This window comes from Rhinatrema bivittatum, chromosome 7 (assembly GCF_901001135.1).
Source record: "Rhinatrema bivittatum chromosome 7, aRhiBiv1.1, whole genome shotgun sequence".
In the NCBI taxonomy this organism is placed as follows: Eukaryota; Metazoa; Chordata; class Amphibia; order Gymnophiona; family Rhinatrematidae; genus Rhinatrema; species Rhinatrema bivittatum.
In genome coordinates, this window is record NC_042621.1 from 7378812 (window position 1) to 7405287 (window position 26476).

Sequence of the window (26476 nt, forward strand, 5' to 3'; positions counted from 1 at the left end):
CTCAAAATGCAACGAAATAGGAAATATCGTCTTTATTTCCTATTTCGTTGCAAACGAATGCACACTTCTATATAAAATTGTGCACACATGTATGCATGTACAGCCTATTTTATACCATGTGCACATATACACGCATATATTATAAAATGGCCATGTACACTGGTGCGAGCCGGCATGCGTGTGTACATGTGCGCCCGTGTGGCTGTTTCAAAGTTACCGACCCAGTATCTCCCCAGTCTAACCATGTCCCACAGAGCATTGTTGATCTCCGTATGTGCTCAGGAAAGGGGTGGGCATTTATCCATATAAATGGCTTCAGAAAATTACTTTTTTAATAAATATGTAGCTCTGTCACAAAAAGATGGACCAGGAGCTGCAATGGTGTCCTGTCTTTAAGCTTCGATAAGGTCAGTTGAGAGCCTATAAGTACATGTGGTGTAGACCTTTAGTGAGGAGTTCTGCAGTATATAGCTTACCAGAAAGAAGATGAGTTCTGCTGGGAGAAAGGAAGAGTAACAGCTTTTTGGTCCTGATTCCCGATAACATGGGAATTTCCATATTATTTAACCGGTTTCCACATCTTTTGGGTCTACAAAGATAGCCCCTAGGAGGATTATGATGGCAGCTTTGTATGAATTTGTCACCTTAAGGGATGGAAATGTTGCTGGAAACCACAATCAGAAGTAGACATAGAATAAGTTCATGGGTGTAGGAACCGCAGCCCAACTTGTTGGCAAATCTTAATTCTTGTTGTGAGGCTAGGTCTGGGCTTTTGCCTGGATTTTCTACAAAGAAGTCTAAGGGAAGACGTTGCACCTGCTGAGTTTGGTACCAAATAAGGAATGAACTAAATTGTGATAACAGTGGAATTGAACTATGTATAGTTTCATGTTATCCTGTGAATAAACAAACTACTACCTACAGACTGAACTTGTTATCCTCAGGGTTTGAATTCTCCAGGGTACAAGAAGATTATTCTAGCAATGGTGTAAGCAGATTGTGAAGAGCAGGAGACATATCCATTCACCTCTTGACCTGTACTATTTAAGAACCAATAACCAAGGAGGGAATTGCAGGCCACCCACCGGTTGCATAAATTAGATTTGACAGTTCCCATGTACTAAAAGTTTGTAGGCCTTTCATAATAAATTAATGGAGGTGCTAAGGGGGATTTGCTGTAGTATGAAAATTGTATAGGAGGCTACCTTATACTGTAACATGACACAATACACACTCGACACATTTTGGAAAAAAAAGAGCAGGTTAATTTTGCATCCCTCTTTTACCGAGCAATACACGAAGGCGTCACAGAAGGAGGGCACCCCTTATTAACGTATGCTGACTTGGCGTTAAGAAAACTTACACGATAAACTGAAGAGTGACAGGATGAGGAGGAGGAGAGCCATGCTGACATGTGGCGCATTGGCTGAGCTGCAGTCCATTTTGTTCTTCTTACAGGTGCAGACTTGCACTTTCAGTTCCGTGCTGTTAGTCAGGGGGGGCTTCCCAGAATCTGTCACCAGGATCGGAACGTTGTAATTTGCTTTCTTTAGGTTTTGAAGGAGGCTGACTTGGGCGTGAGTACCTGAAAGGGAACAGCCAGGAAGACAAATCAAGGGCGGCCTTAGCCATGTCTAAACAAAAGGAAAGGAGCCAGGAAATCGTGCTGTAAGTGTCCTGGGCTGCGGTCGGGCTTCCAAATGCATTCTACTGAACTCAATAGCCAGGCACATAAAGTACACTAGTCACTGCGCGCGCACAAGTTTACTGCACGGAATTTGACCAATGTAATGAAATGATCAAATTCCTGTCATTGGAGCGTGTGATAAATATGCAGTTCTTAAACAAAGTGAGATAATCTTCCAAGCTTATGATTATTTTTAATACTAAGGTATAGGGGTGTGAACCGAACAATTAAAAAAAAAAAAGTTTCTCCTTTTGTTTGTTGTTTATTTCATTTTGCTTCATGTATTCAAAATGAAATAAACAGCAAAAACAAAATAAAACAAAAAAGCAAAATATAAAAATAATGGTGGAACAGGGCAAATTTACAAAAAAAAAAAAGTTTCTCCTTTTGATGTTTATTTCATTTTGCTTCACTTATTCAAAATGAAATAAACAGCAAAAACAAAATAAAACAAAAAAGCAAAATATAAAAATAATGGTGGAACAGGGCAAATTTACAAAAAAAAAAAAAAAGCTGTCCCCATCCCAAGCCACTCCATACCCTCTTTATTTTATTTATTTATTTATTATTTTTATTATACCGAGTTTCATGATATGAATCACATCAACCCGGTTTACAATTAACAATGTGAATAACTGCAGAGAGTAACATGGTAGAAACATTTCCCAATTCGACATCAAATATAATAAGAAACTTAACAAATAAAAACATTATAACAATATTTAGGATGTGAGAAAGTTACAAAAAACAAGGAAAAATAACTAGGAACTGAAAGGGGATGAAATTAAGGAAAGAATATTAACATTTTAGCCAACCTCTTACCAGGTTCTGCCATATAACATAATGGTGGTTTCTGGAAAACCAGCAGCCAGTTTGAAAACCAGAACAGGCAGGGCAGAAGTAACTGGGGATCGGCTCTAGGCTAAGGAAGATCCATGAACAGGGTAGGATGTGGCATTGGGGGTCCAGAAGGATTTGGAGGGCTTATTTTTGGAGCAGTGGGATTATGGCTGCTGGGTGGCTGCTGGAAACACATCCAATTAATATAAATGAAATTTCATTTTATTTTAAAAATGAATTGAAACAAAATGTGAACTTTTGTTAACATTTCACATCTCATTTAAAAAAAAAAGTGCATCCCTTACTTCAGCATTGATTTAATTTAGTACACAGTTGTCATGTAATCTCCCACACACATGCACATGAAAACAGTTTTGAACGGATTCGAAAACCACTGTAGGTGGTTCATTTTTTCAGGGTTAACTTGGTTTCAGACTCATGTGGGAAGCGAACGTACATGAGGATTCCAGGGCACGCTAAATATTTTTCCAGATTCTATCAAAACTCAGTACTTATCTAGAGTGGTCGAACATCAACTGTAAATGTCAAGTACTTGGCAAAGTGACAAAGGTTACTATTAATCAACCTGCAGCAGCTAAAATGGGTTAGAGCTTCGAGTAAGAAAAATCAATAGAATAGAGGAAACTTGTCCTTAAATAATCCACACTAGAAGAAGCGTCAGTTTCTCTTCTCTGAAGTATATGATTTCTGATTTCTCTGAATGTTAATGCAGAATTCTTCCAGGCAAGAATTTGCAGTCAGGCCCTCATAGACTATAGGTAAAGCAGTCTGGCAAAGTGGCAGTTACCCACGTGACATAAAACTGGGATTTGAACCCGCTGGGAAAATAAAAAAACAGCCACAAAACAAAGAAAACCACAAAAGTAATTAATTGGTATTTTGTGAGGTCGGAGATAAACCCCCCCCCCCCCGGTGCAGACACAGCTGTCTATTGACCTACCTGAGGAAAGGTCACAAGTTTATCTTTTTTTTTTTTTGGGGAAATAGGCTGTTGACTTTCTGAGTCCAGTTAGGATTTGAAACTGGGATTGGTAAACTGCTGTTTATATTTCTCAACCCGGACGGTGATAAAGTGGATAGAATGGGAGGCGCGGGGGAACTTACTGTTGATTGTGCTGATCTTCCAAACTTTATCCGATCCAGCCTGCTTATTCAGCTCAAATTTGAAAGGCTTGGCATTGGGATGGAGGTCTTTATCTGATGCTTCCACGATGACCACATTGAAGTTTCTGGACTCCTCACAGACCTTTGCTAGCGCTGGATAAATGAAAGGAACATTGTCGTTGACATCCTCCAGGGTGATGTGCAAGCTTCCGGTGCCAGTTGCAGGGGGATTACCTGAAAAAAAAAAGTGAAGCATGGGTTTCTGAGTGGAAATATTCACAATATATTATTTTGTCTTAGGGTGGAATTCACTTGTCTTTCAACCATAGAATTGTTGAACAGCTGTGAATGAGCACTAGGGATGCGCTTTCATCTAAAATAAAATAGAAAATCTCAAAGACATTTTTGTATTTCATGTCTGTTAATTTTGGAAACAAAATGAAAGAGAAACACAAAGATGTTTAAAGATGCCCTTACAAACGTCCCCACGTTGCCCCTGGACCCCCCCCCCCCTCCCCCAGCATGTATGGTAATCCAGCCTGAGGCTGGCACCGTTTTGGAGTCTGGCACCAGCAGGGCAGCATTCTGCCCCATTTTGACCCCATGGATGGGATAAAATGCTGGGAGGGGCTCCGGGGAAGAGAGGGGAAGATATTGGCATTTCTTTTTTTTTTTTTTTTATATATACATATCTTTTTTTTTCCATTTTCTCTTATTTAATTTTAAATAAAATAAGCAATAAATGAAATATAAAACCAAATAGGAATGAAAATAGTTCCAGTGCACGTCCCTAACCAGCCGAGCCAGGAACTGTTAAAGGGATAAAACGTGTGAGGCGAACTCTTCCTCTTGGACTCTCCAGCCTGTAATTTACTCTCCCCCCCCCCCCTGCTCATCTGCATCTTTCTCCTCCTCCTCCTCCATGCAGCCTCCTTCATCTTTTCCTTCCCCTCCCTTTATCACCTTCCTCCCACTCTCCTCCCATCCTCCCTTCATATGGTGCTGGCAGCTCTTGTAATTCTTCCTTGTGCAGCATCACAAGACTGGCGTAGGTGCAGCCAGAACGGCACAGGTCACATTTAGCCCAGTGAGATGTGCAGGAGAAAAAGCTGGCGCTTCTGCCAGTGGAGGGGGAGGGTGCGTCAGACCTGGTCGGAGGTTCCAGTAGGGTGGCAGGAAGCGCTGGTCTGGTACTGGTGTGCATCACCACACTTCGAGCTCTGAACACTGCAGCGCTTTAATGTCTCCCTCAAACCAGAAGGGTATAACTCTAGCCTTTAGTAAATGAGAAGTCATGATCTTCAGACTAACGCTTTACTCTCTATAGGTGATTATAACCCCAAAGACAACTACATTCCGAACCTATGTTAGGCTACTCTTATTTTACAATGCAGCAGGGGCTCCCAAACATTTTGGGAGCGTGGACCCCTTTCCAAAATTTTTGCGGACCCTCACACGCTTCTTTTTCATTTTTACCTGCAGCAATATGCCATATATAGAAAAATTATTAATATAATAACAAAGAAATAATTCTATGCATCCCAGACTCATTCATAATCTATAAAACATTAAATATTGCTTACTGATATAAATGGAATGCACATAATTGCAAAGCACAGCAGAAAATGTGCAAGAATGCACTCAGTCAATAACTTGTGCTGTAACTACAGGCAGTCACACAGCTGGATCCGTCTAGAACTGGACCGACTGAGGAGAACGGACTGGTGGAAGGAGAGAGACTGACAGGGTGGGAGAGAGCGACAGACTGGTGGAGGGGGAGGGAGAGACTGACCAGGATGGACTGGTGGAGGGAGGGAGAAAGAGAAACAGACTGGCAAAAAAAGGGACTGGTGAGAAAATGATGGAAATGGACTGGTGGACAGAGAAAAACTGGTGGGGATGGACTGCTGGAGGCCGATAGAGAGAGAGAGAAAGACAGGTGGAGAGTGGTGGGGAAAGAGAGAGATCAGGATGGAGTGATGGAGGGAGACAGAGAGACAGACTGGCAAGGATGGACTGATGAAGAGAGAGAGAGAGATAGCACCTGGTGAGAATCCTATTTCCAACAGTAGCCAATCCAAGTCACAAGTACTTGGCAAGTACCCAAACGTTAAATAGATCCTATGCTACTAATGCCAGCAACAAGCAGCTGCTATTCCTATCCCTATTGATTAATAGCAGTTTATGGACGACTTCTCCAGATACTTATCCAAAGCTTTTTTTAAACCCAGCTACACAACTGCCTTTACCACATCCTCTGGTAATGCATTCCAGAGCTTAATTGTGCATTGAGTGAAAAAGAAGTATTTTTCTACTTTCAAGTGTGCTACTTGCTAACTTCATAGAGTGCCCCCTAGTCCTTGTATTATCCAAAAGAGTAAATAACTGATTCATATTTGCCCATTCAAGACCTTTACTTTTTTGTTGTTTGGGAAGGGCACAGAATTGTGGTATCAGGGTGACCGGGACCCTGTCTCATCCCCCACTTAGACTACAAACCTAAAGATAAATCATATTAGTAAATATAATTTCTCATGTGGTACTCTCCACCCCAAACATATGGGTAATTCATAGTCTGGACCAAGAGGGAGCCACCTATACAAATCAATACACTTCATAAAAATATAGTACAAATCACGCATCAATACATCATTTCAAAACAAAATAATAAAACTAATAATACCCCAAACCCCAACTGATTCACACTCCCTATTCCCACTAGGGACTGGAACAGCTGGGACATAATACAAGACAGAACATTGTCACAGAGAATGATCCTCAGCCTTGGTTTCTACCGGCACATGATAAGAATTTCTGCTTCAGTACTCGGAGTCTGCAGCACTCCTCAGCCTCCTGATTCGAATCCTGCTTTCAAGTGGACCGGGCTGGTACAAGAGCATTTGATGCCCCAGGCGAACCTTTGGTCATGCCCCCCGCCCTCTCCAAATGGAGCTCCAAGCACAGCGCTCCCTCCTATCAGCAGCAATGGCTCCAGCACATTTTCTTTTGGCGGTATTGGCTCTGGCACAGCACGCCCCTTGGCTTTATGCCAGTGGGATTTTGCTGCCCCTCCCAAAACGTTGGCGCTATAGGCGACTGCCTCGTTTGCCCAATGGAAGCACCGGCCCTGCAAACAGAGTCTTTTTGAATTCTGGACTACCACCTGGTGCCTCAGTTTAACTGACTCTAATAGAGTAACATGCCAAAAGACCCTGGGGCTGATAGAACTGGATTGGCTTGACTGACATAATTAGTTTAGGGGGTTATGTGATTTTAAAATGTATCTTAATTGCATTCGATTTTTTTGTGTGCATTTTAGAATATTCTTTGATATAAATTTTGACTGTGTTATTTTTTTGAGACAATGTGTAATCTGCCTTGGTTGGAGTATTAGTTGTAAAATGTGGAATATAAATCTGTAAATTAAATTAAATTAAGCAACAGAGAGAACCACAATGTCTATCTGGCTAAACAGCAGTACAATTAGTTGTCATCATAATAATTGGTTCAGTCACCTCATCTGTATTAGTCATTGAAATCCAACTCAGAAAAGCTGAATTTCATAGTTTCCAGTTTTTGGTCAGTATAGAAGTTCAGGTTGAGCTCCTTTAATGAAAAAGAAATTATTTTTCACCTTTTTTTTTTGTTAAACTAATTGAATTTGCAAGCAGAATTTGGTACATCTGTGGCTCCTGATATATTATTAAGTAAAATCATACAGAAGAATGGATGAAAACACATTTGAGTATTTGAAATACGATCAGGGAAGTCACCCTTTCATGCATTTAATTAAATCGGTGTCTTTAATTTTGAATGCATTATTTCCCGACCAGACGATGACAATGTCTGATGCACTGCCCTTATCTCTTCCCTAAGTCAGTAATAATAATAAACTCTGCTTTGTGGAATTAAAGCCCAGCCATAATACGGATACACTATTATTTGCTGAATGCTGATAAATTTGTATTTGCTCTATTATGTAAATGTTTCCATAGCTTTATATAGCTGAGGGACTAGTCAACCTGTATCTAGAAGAACAGGAAGAGAAAATTGCTTCTGTCCATTTCATTGACTTATTTTCAAACTGTTTTGCTGTGTATGACAAGAGTTCAGTAGTTTTTATTTTTTAATTGTTTGTAAAATGGAAATAGGAATATATGAAAATTTAAACACTGACAGAGAAGGAAGAGGGGCTATGAGAGACATTCATATACTGTATCTCCTAGTGCACAAGTAGTAAGTATCTTTCAGTGGACAAGAAATTCCAGAACAAGGGAGGTCATGATACGAGGCTGAAATGGAGAAGACTGAGGAATAACACTAGGAAGAAGAGGTAAATGAATGGAACAGCTTCCCTATGGAGCTGGAGGCCAAAATAATACCAGAATTCAGGAAAACATAGGAGAATGACAAAGGATCCTTGTGGGGAAGTAAGAATAAAGTTGGAGGTGAAGTACAGTCTGTTATACTGCAGTAGGCAGAGAAAACAGGATGACTAGATGGGCCTTATGCTTTTTACTGTTCCTTTCAATTTCTCTGTTTCTATGATAATTGTGAACAAACGTAAAGCAGTAAATAGATAAAAAAGCTTGAGAACAACAGGAAAGGATGCAATACAGGACGTCTATATTCAGGTCTTCCTCCTGAAACGGTGGACAAGGCCGAGGATCAGATATGGATATGATGTGTTCAGGGCTCAAGAAGAGGTGAGCGCATGCAAATACAGATAGCTTCAATGCCCACAAGAGGCCTTTCTGTGATGTGCACTAGTTTTGATCTTGGAAGACCACTAGGAACCAGGAAGAGATCTTAGCTGGTAGGGTTTGATCAAGGAGAAGGAAGATGCAGATAGGGAACTTCCTCAAAACAGGTTCAACAAACAATATGACCAATAAGAGAGAAATGTTAAAGCTTCAGCCAACATTTTCTGATGGAAAATACAAGACGGGTTGCATCAGATCTACATTCATATTGTATGAAAATCTAACATAGTAAAATAGTAAATGAACGAAGATACAGACCAAAACAGCCCATCCAGTCTGCCCAGTAGTGACTGTATGTACATCTATCCAAAGTAGATCACATTCCCACATGGAACCCCACCCCTCTCCTGCTGTATGTCTTTTAGGGTTGCAACTGCCACTTCATATGGCTACACAATGCCTTCCAAGAAGCACAATGCAGCCATATCACTGCTGCCTTGGGCTGCATCTTCCGCTCAGTGAACGTTGCCCACTGCTTCATTGTTATTCACTTCCACTATGGATCCTCTGTGTTTATTCCATGCTTTTTTTGAAATCTGTCACTGTTTTTGTCTTCACCACCTCCTCCAGGAGAGCATTCCAGGCATCTACCCCCCTAAGAAAAAATACTTCCTGATTTTTTTCGTGAATCTGGTTCCTTCATATAGTAATTCCTAGTTCTACAGTTACTTTTCCATTGAAAAAGATTGGCTTCCTGTGTATTAATACCTTCTAAGTATTTAAATGTCTCTAACATATTTCCCGCCTTGCCTCTCTTCTAGGGTATACATATTAAGCTCTTTCAGTCTCACCTCATAGAGCTTTTGATATCATCCCTGCACCATTTTGGTTGGCTTTATCTGTCTCTAGCCTCTCTATATCCTTTCTGAGATACAGCCTCTAGAACTGAACACAGTACTCCAGGTGAGACCTCATCAATAACCTATAAAGATACATTATTACCTCTCCTTTTCTACTGGTTATGCCTTTTTCTATGCATCCAGGTATCCTTTTGGCTCTGGCCACTGTCTTAGCATACTGTTTTACTACTTTGAGATCATCTGACACTATATCATGAAGGGCCCTCTCCTGGTCAGTGCACATCAGCTCTTTTGCACCTCACCCATTAATTTCTGTACCCCAAGTGCATGACTCTGCACTGTTTGCGCTGTTTGGGATTAAATCTTATCGTCCATAAGAAATACCATACTGGACCAGACCAGAGGACTATCAGGCCCATCATCCTGTCTCCAACAGTGGCCAAATCAGGCCAAACATTCCCGGTAAGATTCCAAAATACACAGTAACATAGTAAACAGCAGAAAAAGATCAGACGGTCCATCCAGTCTGCCCAGCAAGTTTCTTTTGGCAGTAACTTCCACTCCATACAAATTATCCACATGTTTCTGTTGAGGTAGTAACTGCTGCTCCATCAAGTTACCCTCAAGCCTTATGTTAAGGTTAGCAATATTTACAATCTAAACCAACAACTATCGAACCCATTACAAAATGGTTTTTCTAGGGTGAGAAGCCATCAGGATAATTTAGACACTGCTGCTTGAATATGCATTGTTTTTTGGACGTCCATAGAAGCAGTCCTGCACTGTATCCCTACTGTCTGCATAACAGTTTCCCGGGCCATAAAAGTTGAGGCCTACTGTTGGCTGTCATCTGAATCTAATTCTCCCATTTTCCCCCTGCCATCAAAGCAGAGATGTTGCATTTATTTTACAAACATCAGGCTAATTGGTTAAGGGTAGTAATCCCCCGTGCCTTCTGTTTAGGGTAGTAACTGCCGCTCTGTGCAGGTTATCCCCATACACTCTTGTCTTCATTGCCAACCTCTAGTCTTTAGGGATCCACAGTGTTTATCACATGCCTTTTTGAATTCACTTACTGTTTTTGTCCTCACCACTTCTGGAAGGGCATTCCAGGAATTTCCTGATGTTGGTTTTGAGTCATGCCCCTTGGAATTTCATTTCATGACCCCTAGTTCTACAGTTTCCTTTCCAGTGGAAAAAGTTTGAAGTTTGTGCATCATTAAAACCTTTCAGGTATCTGAAGGTCTGTATCATATCACCCCTGCACCTCCTCTCTTCCAGGGTGTACATATTTAGATCCTTCAACCTCTCCTCATACGTCTTCTGATACAGACCCCACACCATTTTTGTTGCTCTTCTTTGGACCTCCTCTATCCTGTCTCTATCCTTTTTGAGATGTGAACTGCAGAACTGAATACAGTACTCCAGGTGAGGACCTGTACAAGGGCATCATCACCTCCTTTTTCCTCCACAATATTGCTGACAAAGATATTGAACAGAACTGGCCTTAGGACTGATTCCTGAGGCATGCCACTAATCACCTTTCTTTCAACAGAGTGATTTTCCATGATCCTTTGTCATCTATCACTCATCCACTTTCTAACTCAGCCCAAGGTGCTCAGTTTACTAATGAGCTTCAGTATCAAAACCTTTGCTGAAATCCAAGTTAACCACATCCGGCAGATGGAGTGGAGGAGTAGCCTAGTGGTTAGAGCAGCAGGCTGCAACCCAAGGAAACCAACATTCAAATGCCACTGTCACTCATTGTGACCTTGGGCAAGTCACTTTACCCTCTGTTGCCCCAGGTATAAAATTAGATTGTAAGCCCTGTGGGGATAGGGAAATACCTATAGTACCTGACTGTAATCTTCTTTGATGTACACTTTGAAGTGCCAAAAAGCAGAATATAAAAATTTAAATAAATAAAATAAATGTCCTTGATCTCACTCTCTAGTCATCCAAAGAAATCAATGAGATCTCATTGATAAACTGCCTTGGACCCTGCAATTCACTGGAATATAGTCTACCATCCTTTCTTCAAAACGCTACTGCACGCATCCTCACCAATGCCAAAAAGAAAGACCATATCACTCCCACCCTCTTTAACCTCCACTGGCTTCCTATCCACTCACGAATTCTATACAAAACCCTCACCCTCATCCACAAAAGTATAATTAATGAACACTACAACTGGCTAAACCCACCCTTCACCCTTCGTACCTCCACAAGACCCACCCGCTCCTCCCTCCGTGGAACCCTTATCCCTCCCTCCACAAAATCCTCCAGACTCATCTCCACCACGAACAGGGCCCTCTCCCTCGCAGGCCCTTCCCTCTGGAATTCCATGCCTCTTGACCTACGCATTGAAACCTCCACACCCACCTTCAAAAAGAAACTCAAAACCTGGCTCTTCCTCCAAGCTTACCCCCAATCGTCTTCTTTACCTACTAACACCTTAACCCTACCACCTTCCCGTACTAACACCCCCTCCAATGGACCTACTCCCACACCCTCTAAGGACTTACAAACCCCACACCTAACCTCTAGCACATAATATGACACATAGCTCTACCGTTCCCATCTTCTCACCTCAATTTCTTATTTACTACATGCTTATACAGTTTTGTATATAACCTATGTATATGTCAATAATATAACCTATGTCAATTTGCCAATGTATATAGATGTCAATAATATAACCTATGTATACGTCAATAATCACTCGACCCCTGTACATATTACTCCTCTTGTACCTGTACATATTACTCCTTTTTGTACCTGTTTTCACCCACCCACCCTCCCCCCCGCCCCCTCCCCTGTCTCGACCACCCCTACCCCTCTTTCCACAAGTTTGCTAGTTTTTGCTCTGTTTTCTGAGCTATGTTAAACACTGTTCCTTGTAAAGGCTTTGCCTATATATCCATTGTTGTAAGTTATCTGTAAACCGGCACGATGTGCAAACGGTTGCCGGTATATAAAATTAAATAAATAAAATAAATAAATAAAATAAATAAAGATCTCAAGCAAATGTTTCAGATTCGCTTCAGATATTTTGCATTTCACTCATGTCTCTGGGATGGGGGAGAGGGGGCAGGCAAAACATTTGACATAACTCCCTAGCGGATCTCGGTAAAATCCGTAAATTCCATCAAATGTGAATCAGGTTGAAATCCACTTGCTTACTACAAATAGGTTACACATGAGGGAGCTTGAAGGAAGGGAATTAAAGCAGATTATAACAATAGGGTCAAAGGAACCAATTACACCAGGCAAGAAGCCACAGAACATATTCTTTTGGCAAACACTGCTTCACATCTGACAGAGAGCAAAATGATTTCAAGGTACAAACACTCAAATCTGTGCATCAGCCATACTGCAGGTCAAGAGAATACAGTTGTTTCCTTTTAATTTTAAAATAAAAGTCCCTTATGGAAAATATTATAGCACTCTTCAGAAAATGTACAATTTTTATTTTATTTTTTTTGCCATTTTACTATCTGAAAGAGTAGAAAGCAGGTAGCAGACTGATGCAGAACTAATTTAATCGGAGCAGGAAAATGTCAGCACGCAGGATGTGTGTCAAGGAGAGGTTTATGCCATGAATCTTTGAAGTGTTGCGTGGGAGCTGTCTCCTTCTACGATCCCCGCATTAGTATCCTCTTTAGTCGGTTTCTTTTATCTCTCCATGCAACATAACGCCAACAGCAGAGAGGCAGTTAGGGTCTTGCCTCCTGTGCAGGAAGACACATGTTTCGTTTTCATTAGACATTTACAGTGAGGGCGGCCACCCATGTACTGTGAAAACTACCTAGAAAACGCGGAAAAGTTGTTCTCGGGAATGTGTAGTGCTCAAGAGCAGGGCATGATGCCATCTCGGAGGGAGGGGAAGGGGGCCGAGGGGAGAGAAGTTAGAGGAATGTTGCATATCCAAGAGGGGAAAATGAAGCGTGGTAGAGCAGGCCATAAAGCAAGGCTTGAAATGTTTTCTGAAGGACATGGGGGCCAGCCTAATAAGCCATGCAGACCTCCATTTGCTGAAATGCTCAGCATCCCTCTAACATGGAATGCAATATATACTGATTTTTATTTTTTTGCATGCTCCTCCAATGTCCCAGTTCATGTCATTTTCACCTCTAAATATGGCAGGAATCAAGCCCTTGATTGCATTAGCTTATTTAATTTAAGTTAGATAATGATGGCTGCAAGGTCCTGAACACATTAAGGGCCTAATGCAATAAAGTTTACAGTGCTCATTAAGGCCATTTCCATGCACTAAAAATAGGGTGCTATGCAGTTAGTCCTAATTATACATGAGAAGACGGTCCCCCAACATGTTAGTCAGTATATCCCAAAATTAGCATGCACTTGGAAGTAAATGATGAAGCATCATATGCAAATGAGATTTTAGAGGGCTCCTGATAAATAGCGTGGCTTGCTCTCTTTCACTCACTATTTACCGTGGGCTTCTTAAAGCCAAAAAGCTAACACCTGCCTCTGATTAGGAGTTAACATTTTAGAGAAAAAAAGAATTGGTCAGGATAAAAATATACATTATTTAATTTGTAGGGACCTTCATTTTCAGTTTTTATTGTTCTTTATTTTTACTGGGAATTTACCAGGGTTTATTATGACAGGAACAAAAACAGGAGAAATTCATTTGAAAAAAAATGACTCATTCTTTTTCAGGGTAAAAATCTGAGTTTATTTTGGTGGACACAAGCCAGGACAATAAAATATTAAGCAGATTCTCGCCCAGCTACTCAGCAGCATCCCCATCTCTACTCTCATCCCCTGCCTAGCATGTCCCTTTCTCCCCTCTCACATCCTGCGGAGAATCTCCCTCTTCTCCCCCACCCCCACACTGCACCGACATTCATCCTGTGTCAGTGGTGGCTCCAGGCTTCTTCTCTCACCCTCTGAAGCAGGCTTACTGAGGCTCCCTCGCAATGCAACACTGCACATCTGCTTTTGTGCAGGGCCAGGGAGCCTGCCGGGAAGTGCTTCTGGTGGACAGGGCCTGCCAGAAATGCATTCACGGCATCAGACAGCAGGCACTTTGGCTGCTTGGTGGTGGTGGGTGAGGAAGCAGACTTGAAACGTGGCATGGGCGGCACTGGAGGGTGAGACTTTCACTGGTGGCAGGTGGGACTGGAAACACAGCAGGCGCTTTGGCTCACACTGGCTTCCAGCAGTGGCTGGAGGCCTTGAAACGCTGCATCCGCAGCTCTGGAGCAGCTTTTTAATCATCCTAAAATTAGGGTGTATATCAGTTTAAAGTGATTGGGGGAAAAAATCCAGGAATTTTTGGGTGAAAATCAGTTTAAGCTGAAAACGAAGGGCCCTACTGATGTGTAATCGAAGCCTAACTAGTGTGTGTATAGGGTATCGAGCGCAGTGAATCCGCCACCGGGTGGCGTCGTTCCGAGTGCCACAGCCTTGCCAGCAGGAGGCGTCTGCATTCCCTCGTGCTGGAGAGAAGGCGCCCTGCAGTGTTGGGGGCCCGTGCTGGAAGGCTGGGGGAGGTAGCCCAAGAGGGAGCTTCTTGACTTGTTCTGCAGGAGCGGAGAGGGGAGATTTTGAGACTGTGAATGGGGCACTTGGAGTGTGCAGCAGGAAGCAGGGATTTGACAATCCTGATGAGGAGGCTGGAAGGAATGAAATTCCCTCCCTTTGCTATCCATCCCTTTTCACTTCAGGCCTTTTAGCATGAGGGATTTTATGGCTACTGAGTGTAAGCTTTGACATTCCTTGATAAAATTTATTGAACACAAATTTTACACTTTTTTTTTAGCTCGTTTTATTGCATAGCCCTGCCCAGCATAGTCTGTAAGCAGAATTTTGGTATCAGTCCGGATAGCCATGGAACATTTATCTAGCACTACTTTAAGAAAAACAAAAAACTCTTATTGGGATTATTGCAATATAATGCTCATCCCGATCCCGCTGGTGCCTCCTTCTCACAACGCCAAACACTCTCGTGCCAGTTTTGATCTGTAAAAATTAAAGGGGGGTAGTATTGGCTCTGGTCAAAGCCAGAGACAACCCAGGAGGCGTGCGGTGTCCCCCACATCCTGCTAACATTGCGGGGGGAGAAATTCAACAATTAGCCTGGCCTCACCTGACTGCTATAATGCTTTGGAGGCTTGATAATCAATACATTATTTGCATCCTCTTGAGCTGTCATGGACGGTGCAGAAATTGCAAGGGTGATTTATTATTAATGTTGATTTCATCCCCGGTCATCCAGGGAGAGCAGAAGCAAACAAAGGACAGTTGTCCTTAAGTATCCGAATATTGTCTTCCTTAAGGCCTCTGCTTTAAGTTCAAGCATAAATTGTTTGCTACACATCTCTCTGTAGTCTTACTGGGAAGAGAGAGAGAACTTTTATGAAGTAAGTGAAAAGCAATTTTAAAAGTGAAGGCTTGAAGTAGTTCTATTTCTAAAATAATTATGTTTTTGGTCATCCTATTATCTTAGGTTTTTTTTTTCCCTAAGATGAAGTATATCCTTTTAAAATTGACTGGATACTTTGACCTTGGGTTTTGCCTTACACTTCTCTCAAATTCAATCATTTGTTGCTGGCTTAGCGCCAGCATTAATGCCGCTGAGATGAGCTCTGAAACAGATAAAGCACTGGGAGGCTCCCATTTTCTGAATTCTTTTCATTCATTCTTACAACTGAGTGTTTAAATAAGTAAAGAGCAGAAAACAAGCAGAACTTCAGACAGAATACAAAACAGTCATCAGCTTGCATCGAGTATCCATTAGCCATAAACCTGGAGGTTTATGGCTAATTCATAATCAAGTAATTCTCCCCGCCTCGAGCGTTTATTGCTAATGGCATCATGTCACGGTCAGCCATCTCAGACACGATCAGAACCATACATCGTCTTGGATCTAGAGGGAAAGGGGGAGCAGGAAGCAGCAGGTACTGGCTTGATTTGACTCCTACAGCCTGATCTAAATCTCCTTTGAATCTGGTTGGCATCCAATTTGTGATGGGATCCATGACACTTTCCTTGAACTTTAACCAATGTTTGCTGGGGTTGCAAGGTCAACTATTCAAACATACTAAGAAGACGTTCGGGATAATGACCTTTTAGTTTCCATCTCCATAATTACAAGAACTGGGTAGTCTCAGGCCAGGGTTGAACTGGATTTTTACCCAGCACCAATAAAGTTTGGTGAGTTGGATCAGCTATGACCCTGGGAAGACAGGAAAGCCATAGCAAAGATAGCCATCCTGAATTAAAATGAACATATAATATAACACAGAAACATAGAAACAGAGAAATGACGGCAGAAGAAGACCAGACGGCCCATCCAGTCTGCCCAGCAAGCTTCGCACATTTTTTTTTCTCATACTTATCTGTTTCTCTTGGCTCTTAGTAACCTTTTTTATTCTATTTCCCTTCCACCCCCACCATTATTGTAGAGAGCAGTGTTGGAACTGTATCTAAGTGAAATAGCTTAATTAGTTAGGGGTATTAACCACTGCAATAAGCAAGCTACACTCATGCTTATCTGTTTATCCAGACTATGTAATTCAGTCCTTGTTGGTTGTTGCCTGAATATAGATCCATGTTTCTTCATTCCCCCCTGCCGTTGAAGCAGAGAGCTATGCCTGTATACTTGTGTTAATGTATTCTGCCTTGAGGCGACTGTTTTAATGTATTTCCGCCCTGGAGGCGACTGTTCAGTTCCTTGTAAACCGGTGCGATATGTATTCTTTACAGGAACATCGGTATATAAAAATTAAAAATAAATAAATAAATAAATAAATATGCTGGATATGCGTGAAGTGTCAAGCTTTCTCCCATGTGCAAAGCACTCAGTAATGCTTGTGATGCCACATCCTCCCTCAATAATAAAAAAGCAGGAGAAGTTTTAAAAAGTGTTATTTTCCCCCAAGAATTTCTATTATTACAATACATAGGGAATTCATAAAGAAACTGAAGAGCCTAGGCGTGGGCCCTAGAGTGATGAAGTGGATCAGAAACTGGTCGAGTGATTGGCAGGAGAAGGTGCAGTGGCAACAATGGCGATTAGCGGAGTGGCTCAGAGATCTGTCCTCGGGCTGCTGCTTGCCTTGTACATCCTTACAGCCCGATACTGTAAAACCGCGGGAGAGCGGACGAACGCCCGCTCTCCCGGCGCACGCACCGGCCCTTCGCCGGTGCGAGCTATCCAGTATGCTCCAGCATGCAAATTAGGCGACGCGGTGCAAACGAGGGAAAGGAGGCGCTAGGGACACTAGCGCGTCTCTAGCGCCTCCTTTTGGCCTGGAGCAGCGGCTGTCAGCGGGTTTGACAGCCGACGCTCAATTTTGCCGGCGTCGGTTCTCGAGCCCGCTGACAGCCACGGGCTCGGAAACTGGACGCCGGCAAAATTGAGCGTCCGGTTTTCGGCCCGACAGCTGCGGGCCGAATTCAAATTTTTTTTTTTACTTTTTTTTACTTTTGGGGACCTCCGACTTAATATCGCTATGATATTAAGTCGGAGGGTGCACAGAAAAGCAGTAAAAACTGCTTTTCTGTGCACTTTCCTGGTGCCGGAAGAAATTAGCGCCGACCTTTGGGTCGGCGCTAATTTCTTAGAGTAAAATGTGCAGCTTGGCTGCACATTTTACTTACTGGATCCCGCGCGCATACCTAATAGGGCCATCAACATGCATTTGCATGTTGATGGCCCTATTAGGTGCCGCGGGTGGGCCGCGTGTTTTCCTCCCCTTACTGAATAAGGGGTAAGGGAAAACACGCGTCCAGAGCAGGCTGACAGTGCGCTCCGACGGAGCACACTTTACTGTATCGACCTGTTAGTGAGCAACAGTGCAGAGGGGGTGGAAGGAAACGTTTTCCTATTTGTAGATGACACTAAAATCTGCAATGGAGTGGACGTCCCTGGGAGAGAAGACAAACCCAGAAGTAATTAAGAAAGATTGAGGAGCTGGCAAGTGCATGGCAGCTAAGCTTCGTTCAGAGAAGTGTGGAGTCACGCATTTGTGTGCAGAAATCCAAGGGAGCAGTACAGAGTGAAGTGACGACCAGGGATGCCAAGGTTAAAAAAATGGTTTGGGTTCGTGTTTTCATTTTGTTTTAACTTGTTTTTTGGTTTGTTTCATGTTTATTTTGGTTAGTTTCACTTGCTGAAGTGAAATGAACACTAAATAAAAAAAGAAATTCCCAAATAAAAAAAAAAGAACAAAAACTGGGCATCTCCAAGGCCCCCCCCCACCTCAACCCCATGCCTCTGCTGCTGTTTACCATGACTGGGCTCCTCTGGGACCTCCTCAAGCCTCCCTACCTGCCCAACTCCCTGCAAATGGGCCAGGGCCTCACCAGTTCCCTCTGCCTTGCCCCCCCACAATTAAGCCCAGCTGGAGCTGCGGCCTACCTGGCCCCCATTCAGGTCCGACTGAACCAGGTGTGCATACGTGCATTTGCACAGGGTGGCACACTCGGGAGGGGTCAGCAGGGGCGGACGGAATCCTGGCCCCTGCTCCCGAGTCCCAAAGCAGAGCTTGCAATAATGTGCAGAAGCTGCAGACTCGGGGAGCCTGCACACACTGCTTTCTCCCACCCTCACTGGCACTGGCCACTGAAGGCAGTATCTTTTTTTTTTTTTTTTTTTTAAAAGATTTCCCTGAACACCCCTGAAGCTTCAGCTGCTGCACCTAACAAAGGCCCGGTATCCTCTGAGCAACATTTTTTTTTCTCCAGCTACTTTCTGTTCTGTGTCACCAGCCCATCCCACAGCCAATGGCTGAAAGTGAAGAGGAGGTAAAATTTCTTTCAGGGCAGGGGTCCACTGGAATTGCTTGAGCTGCCTGGAGGCCAGCAAGAAGGGAAAGAAAGCAGGAGCAGTGGCAAATTCTTTGGGGAGCCCAGTAAGAAGAGGAACAGAAGCAGTGCTGGGCTGGTGTCCTGTTTCAGCCTGAGTGTGTGTGTGTGTGTGTGTGGTGTATGTGTGTGTGTGAATGAGAGCTTGCCTGGATTGTGTCTGTGTATGCAAATGGAAGCCCTCCTGCCTGGGTTGTGTATGTTTGTGTGAATGGGAGCCTGCCTGCCTGGGTTTTGTGTGTGTGGGTGTGAATAGGAGCCTGCTTGAGTTGTATGTGTATATGATTGGGAGCCTGCCTGGTTTGTGCGTATGTGAGTATGAGTGAAGCCAAAACCTGCTTCTGACTAGGAGTTAACATTTTAGTGAAAAAAAAAGAATTGGATGTGTGTGTTTGAGTGTGAATTTGTGAGTAGGAGCCTGCCTGGATTATGTGTGTCTGTGTGTGAATGGGAGCCTGCCTGGGCTGTGTGTGTGTCTGTGTGTGAATGGGAGCCTGCCTGCCTGGGTTGTATGTGTGTGTGAATGGAAGCCTTCCTGCCTTGGTTGTGTGTGTCAGTGTGAATGGGAGCCTTCCTGCCTTGGTTATGTGTGTGAGTGTGAATGGGAGCCTTCCTGCCAGGGTTATGTGTATGTGTGTATGTATGTGTGAATGGGAGCCTGCCTGGGCTGTGTGTCTGTGTGTGAATGGGAACCTACTTGAGTTGTATGTGTGTAAGAATGAGATCCTGCCTGGGGTATGTGTGTGAGTGTGTGTGTGTGTGTGTGTGTGAAGCTAACACCTGCCTCTGACTAGGAGTTAACATTTTAGTGAAAAAAAGAATTGTGTGTTTGTGTTTGAGAATGAGTGTGTGAATGCAAGCCTGTCTGGGTTGTGGTTTTGTGTGTGTGTGTGTGTATGAATGGGAGCTTGCCTGGGTTGTGTGAATGTGTGTGTCTGTACATGAAGAAAGTTTGTGCTCTGCGGATCACTACCGAATCTGCCTACTGTTACGTCTGGGTGAGAATCTAGCTCTGCGTTATCCTCGCTGCGGAGTACAAACGAGACAGAACATCTTGGATCCTCCTCCTTCGTGCAGAGGTTCTCTATCTGCTCCACGGGCCATAGTCATCGCTAGCTGTACAATAAATACCCTTGTACTCTCTGTGTTGTTACTCATGAGAACCAGCCTATCACCACAAGTCCCCACAGGGCTCTGCCCTGTGAGAGGAGCCGTCTCTTGTGGCGATCAAGGGTCCACGATTCTAGTCAAATTACAACAGCATCAAAAGTCTTTTGAGATGAGGCTTAAGGATCTAAATATGTATACCTAGAGGAGAGGAGAGATGAGGGGATATGATAGAGACATTTAAATATCGCAAAGGTACACGTCAAGCACACCATTTTCAGAGGAATGAATACTCTAGAACAAAAGGACACAATATTAAGCACCAGGAAGCAGGGGTGGGAAGGTAGCAAACTCAGAGGTGACATCAGAAAACAATTCTTCACAGACATGGGCATGGATGCATGGAATAGTTTCCCACTGGAATAGTAATGGGATTCAGCATAGCATAGGATGAGCACAGAGGTGGCAGGGAGTTAAAAAGAAGATCAGAGACGGCGTAAGCTTAATGTCATTGCAGGGATTTCTAGCATCCTGGTTTGTTCTGCTTCCCTAACAGGAGGTGTTTTATGGCCTGGTGTAAGATTTGCAGTGTTGCCTTTCCACAGACAGGGCTGTTCCTGTTTGAGTGCTGGAATTAATACTGGGGCTTTTTTTTTGGCTGCAGAAAGAGGCAGGAGCGATCCCCAGTCACTCCTGCCCCCTAGTTCTTTTTCTTTTTTAACTTTATTTTTATTGAATATATCTTTTTTAACAAAGCAAAAAACATACGGAAATACAAATGAATAAACAAGAAAATAATTATGAATATAATTGTAAGCACGAGTTACATTACAATGGCTTATCCATTATATTATAAGTAAAGAAAGTAATAGGGGGAAGGTGAAAAGAGCAGTATACAAAGAAATCCTGTTTCCAATTTCCAAATACAATACACTCCAAAATGTAAATATCAGGATAGTTGATTGGAATGGGAACAGGTGAAGATGTTATTACCCGTCCACCATTAATTAAATGCTTTAAGCTTATCCGGGGAGAAAAAAAAACCCCATAGGAATCATCATGATAGTTAAAGAAACCACTTGCAAGGGTAGTGTAATGAAAACGACGCTCTCAAGGCTGCAGTATCCTGCCACAAGGCAAGAAAAACCCTTCTCCTCTCCTGCACTATCCTGCAGAAATCTGGGTACACTCTCATAGTCTGGTCCTAAAAGGAAACATTCGTATTTAGGGATGTGCAATCGTTTTTTCCGAATTAGGAAATGTCAACGAAATTGCCTAATTTGGAATGGTTCGGGAGAACCTAAAAACAATTGATTTTTTCCAAAATTTCAAGAAAAATTCGTTTTTGAGTTAGTGTGCGCTAACCTTTTGAAAATCCGGCCCTATTGTTTTATGGCCATATTACTTCAGGATCAGAAAACAATATGGTGCTCGATGACAATGAGGTTGGTGCCATTTTTAAGAGGGAGGCGATGAAGCAGGAGTGACTGGAAATTGCTCCTGTCCCTTTCTGCAGCCAACAGTCCCACAAAAGGGGTAAGTCGGTACCAGGTAGACCCTGTACCTGGCCTGTTTGCAGAGAGTGGAAAGGAAAGGGGTCCAGGGAGGCCTCAGATTACTTGTGGAGGGAGCAGAGAGGCCCAGCTTGGCTCTGTTTACCTGTGGGAGTTTTGGGGGGGTCTGGTGGTCATACTGGGTAGCATCAGGGGAGGAGGGCGGAGGTTGGGGAGGCTCCCCCCCCCTTTTTTTAGGGGATAGGTTCAATATGTACCAAAATATCAAAAATTTAAGAATGGAACAAAACAAAAATAGGGTTTTCTGTTAGGAAAAATGCATTCATATGAAACAAATGCAGATCTCTCGCAGCAACAAAATTCCAAATCTAGGGAGTGTGTCCATTCGAAGAGGGTGCGGATCTGGGCATGGAAGAAAGGAGGCACAGTAAACAGCTGCTTTCTTCAGAGTCTCGGGTATTTTCCAAAATCATAGACTTTCAGCAACATAACACATGGTGAAAGCATTCAGACTGGCTGAATACTGTCACATTAAAGCATTATTAGACATTCAGGGGACACATTTCAAAGTGATTTCTGCAGGCAAATGGATATTTACATGCAGAAAAATCACCTTAGCCAATCATCTCTTCCCCTTTATTTATTTATTTATTTATTTATTTATTTATTTAAGAGTTTTTATATACCGATGCTCATGAAAAATCATATCGTGTCGGTTAACATATAACTTTAGTTGGAATTACAATAAACAGGGGATTTTAACCTGGAGAAACAACTCTAGAGAGAGTCACAAACAAGGATAGAGGTGGAGAAAGAGAAATAGCATTAATAAACATTAACATTATGGTAACAACAGCGATAACTGTGCTAAATTATGCGGTGAGGTGTTAAGAGTCTTATGGCGTTCCCCTTCTCCTCATGTGGTGAAAGGTACATGTGCTGTCCACAGGCTGGTGGAGTAGGTGCAAAGATTTCATTTCTAAAGCCCTGCACCTGATTTACTCCATCTACTCTGCACCTGCAAAGTACATGGGGGGAAAGTTTCCTCGTGGCACCAGTCAACTGCTTGATTTTGAAAGGGAAACTCTGCAAAGAGTTTGCCTTTAAAAACTGCCTTGCAGGCCCACAGGTATAACGTATCCTGTGAGCCTGCAAGCACCACAGGGAATCTGAAAATTGGTCTCTATAAGTAAGTACAGTCTGCAAAAGATATTTAGTATCAGTTTCCAGGTATGCTTTACTTCCCTTCTTGTGACCATTAAGGAGCAAGGATTCAGAATCAGCACATACTACCGTAGCTTCGGTCAGCAAGCGAAGTCCTCCAGCTCCAGAGACTGACCGACTCGCTCTTCAGCTGGCTGGCTTTTCTTGTGAGATGATTCCTCCCCAGAAGAGCCCTCCTCCTAGTAATCATTTGCTCTTGCCCCAATAAGGAGCCTCTGATGACCATATCTGGACTTCCTGAAATGTAGGTTAAAGTAGATGTCGCAAGCATGGCGCTCGTGCTGCTCCCATTTTGTAGATCCTTTCCAGACAGGCTGTTAAAATTCCAGAACATTTAATTTAGTGGTGATGTTTTTCACCACAGATGGGGGGTGAGAAACTGATGTATACCAACCAGACATTGGAGTGACAGTGTATGATAATGTGAAGGGAGTGAAACAATGTGATAAGGTGACAGCCAGAGTCAGAGGGATGCTGGAGTGCATTGGGGAAAGAGAAGAGATAACCAATAGAAAAAAGAAAAAAAAGAGGTTACTGGTGTCCATTTCTGCAGACCATACCTCTAAAAACATATAGACAGGCTGAAGACAGTCCAGAGGAAGTTGATCAAAATGGTGCAAGGTCTGCACCAAAAGTTGTATGAGATGAGGATCTAAATATGTATACCCTAGGGGAGAGGAGAGTTGAGGGAATATGATAGAGACATTCAAATATCTGAAAGGTGTAAGACAAGCACACCATTTTCAGAGGGATGAATACTCTAGAACAAGAGGAAGCGAGGATGGGAAGGCAGCAAACCAGCAGCAATATCAGAAAATATTTCTTTACAGAAATGGTCATGGATGCATAGAATAGACTCCCACTGGAATAGTAATGGAATTCAACAACGCATAGGATGAGCACAGAGGTGGCAGGGAGTTAAGGAGAAAGTCAGAGATTGATTGAGGCTAAAGGTATTGTGCAGAAGTAGAACTGAGCAGATTGCATGGGTTGATTGGTTCTGAAAGTAAGCATATCTTGGTGATACTGCAGGCCAAGGGTTAGTCAAGTTGGAACTAGTTGGCTGCATCTATCCAAATACCAACTGGATTGATGCCAATTTGATTGTTTTAAATTTATGTTGTAAATCGCTTTGGAAGATTTGTCTGGAAAGCGATTAATAAATGATTTTAGATAAATAAATAAATAAATAAATGCCGGCAGGCTGCTGATTGCAGAGCACTGCCCAGTAAGACCATGAGGACCTTGGAGGCTGGATGTTCTGGCAACAGCCCCTCTGGTTTTGGCATCTATTTTAGATTGTTGCAGAGCTGTGGGTAAGACGTGGGAGTTGGAAAAAAGGATGTTGGATTGAGTATAGGATCTTGTGTGCCCAAGTACCTGGGCTGGTAGAGAAACAATGACTAAAACAAAAACTGATTTGAACAAGAACAGATATCGTAGAAATGGTCAGGCTTCTGGGGTTGGCAGCTGGGATATTTGTTTGCACGCAGACGGGAATAACTGGGCAGACTGGATGAGCCAATTGTTCCTGTTACTATGTATTACGTGGTGTGCCTGGAAAAGAACTTCTTGTCTGTTTCGTACTTGGGTTCATTTTATTTTTTGTTTGGTTTCTAGCACGCATTAAACGAAAGAAACAAAATTTTGCTGTTGGGGTTTTTTTTTTTATGTCATTTCGGACTGAAAATGAAACAAAATGAAAGACATTGCTGACATTTCTCTGTCATTTTTAAACAACAGCTTATCCCTACTGAACATGCAATGGCAGCAGAAAAGTTGTAATACTTCTTTCATGCACCGGCGAAAAGGCTGAAGCCAAAAGTAGCAGGATTGGAGACAGAGCAATCAGATCACGAGGAGGAAATGGCATGTTCAGCAGCATTTACATGTTATAACATTCTGTCCTCCACCCAGCAAGGCAAACTAAAGGTGATCACTTTTATCGGACTTGTACTTCAAAAAAAAAGCAAAGCTCTTACTTTCAGCGTTTCAGGTTGCTACCAACACATGCTGCTGTTCATCTTAAACAATAGTTTTCAACCATTTAATATATTTTTTTTTTTTAAATCATTAGTCTGTACTGATGACATATTTAAACAATATTTTGTGTCTGAATCAGGTTTGATGGAAACCTCAAATAGCGAAAAGGAGGATGAGACTTCAGTTTATTTTCCATCTTAATTAATACAACAACTGGTAAGGATATGGGGAAATACAACTGGCTTAATTGGGTTGCCATGGTGACTAATTGCCTGTTTTCCACCAAAATAGTACATTTCAGGTGGAATCAATCTGCGTTAATTTAATTATATACTCTACTAAGCCCGACGATAGGTTACAATAAATGTATGAAGACATTCTAATTGCAAACTGATGTGTACCTCTTTGTTACCCAGCAACTTCTTTCCTTCCGCTGTTACTGAATAATTCCTGTTGCTTCTGAAGGCGAGGGTTGAGGTTTCCTGAATAGATGCTCACGGGTGAATTTTCAGAAGCCGGCGCGCGCCAATACTGGGAGATACGCGCGTGGCCGGGCCACGTGTGTGCCGCGGGCATTTTCAAAGCACCGAGGCAATGCGCGTATCTCCCGGTACGCGCAGAAGAGCCGGCATATTAAAAAGGGGCGGGGTGTGGGCAGGCTGGGACAGCGCATGTTATAAAATCGGCACGTCCCTGTGCGTGCGCCAGGAACCATCCACACATGGACGCCCGCCTGTTTGTTTATTCACCTTTTAATCAGTTGAGTGTTAGCATGTTGTAATTGCACGCATATGATTTAAAATGTGCCTACCGCATGTAAGTGTGCTCCTAATTTTAAACCATTATTTGAGCAAACGCACTTCATGTATATTCCTCAGGACTTTGTCGGCTTTAATGTGCGCAGGTAAGCGGACTTTAAAACATGCTCACGCAAAGTACATTCCCAGTTTTACCAAGTGGACCACCAGTTTGCCCAGTCTACCTCGAGGACATCCAGGCCCCTCTGGTTCTGCAGTTGACCCGGACCCCTCACTCTGTCGTGTTTGGCCTAAAACGCGATTTCTACAGATTTACACCTCATCAGGAGCAGCAGTAAATATACGCGGCAAACAAGCTGCGTGCTGCGGCTTGTTTTATAATATGGATTTCTTTGTGAAACTGTTGGCCCTGCCTCAGAATGCCCATGGCATGCCCCTTTTCTCTCCCCTTTTTTTTTTTTTAAAGCTCATGCACAAGCATATACATGCAGAATTCGTGGTTTTTAAAATCTGTGTTGCTCACTCAAGGCCCACATACTCGCATATATGGGCCTTTTAGAGAAAGGATCACTTTTAAAATTCGGCCATAGGGCCACATGGAAATGCCATACAGGACAAGATGGGATGAGTATGAAGAGTTAATTTAGTGTAGTGTAGGTGTCAAGTATAAACTTTGTAAAACACCTAACCATGGCTACATTGGCGGTTGGCATTCCCCTGGAGGGCGGGGGGAAGTGCAATTTTCAAACTATCCACATTGGGACAAAGTCGGTGGGTACTTTTTTTTACCCTCACACTTTCACTTTCAAACTTGCCGTGGGCACAAAGCACTCTC

At 42.8% G+C, this 26476-nt stretch overlaps 1 protein-coding gene across 2 annotated transcripts in view; it reads right to left on the bottom strand.

Moving 5' to 3' along the window:
* The window catches only part of CDH13 (cadherin 13), a 1208179-nt gene that overhangs the window by 44000 nt on the left and 1137703 nt on the right, over positions 1-26476 (bottom strand). For both annotated transcript variants that reach the window (XM_029608118.1, XM_029608117.1), the window contains exons 12-13: positions 3653-3886; positions 1364-1585 (exon numbers count right to left, since the gene is read on the bottom strand). In XM_029608118.1, the coding sequence (XP_029463978.1) occupies positions 1364-1585; positions 3653-3886 (456 nt within the window). The remainder of the gene's footprint in view (positions 1-1363; positions 1586-3652; positions 3887-26476) is intronic.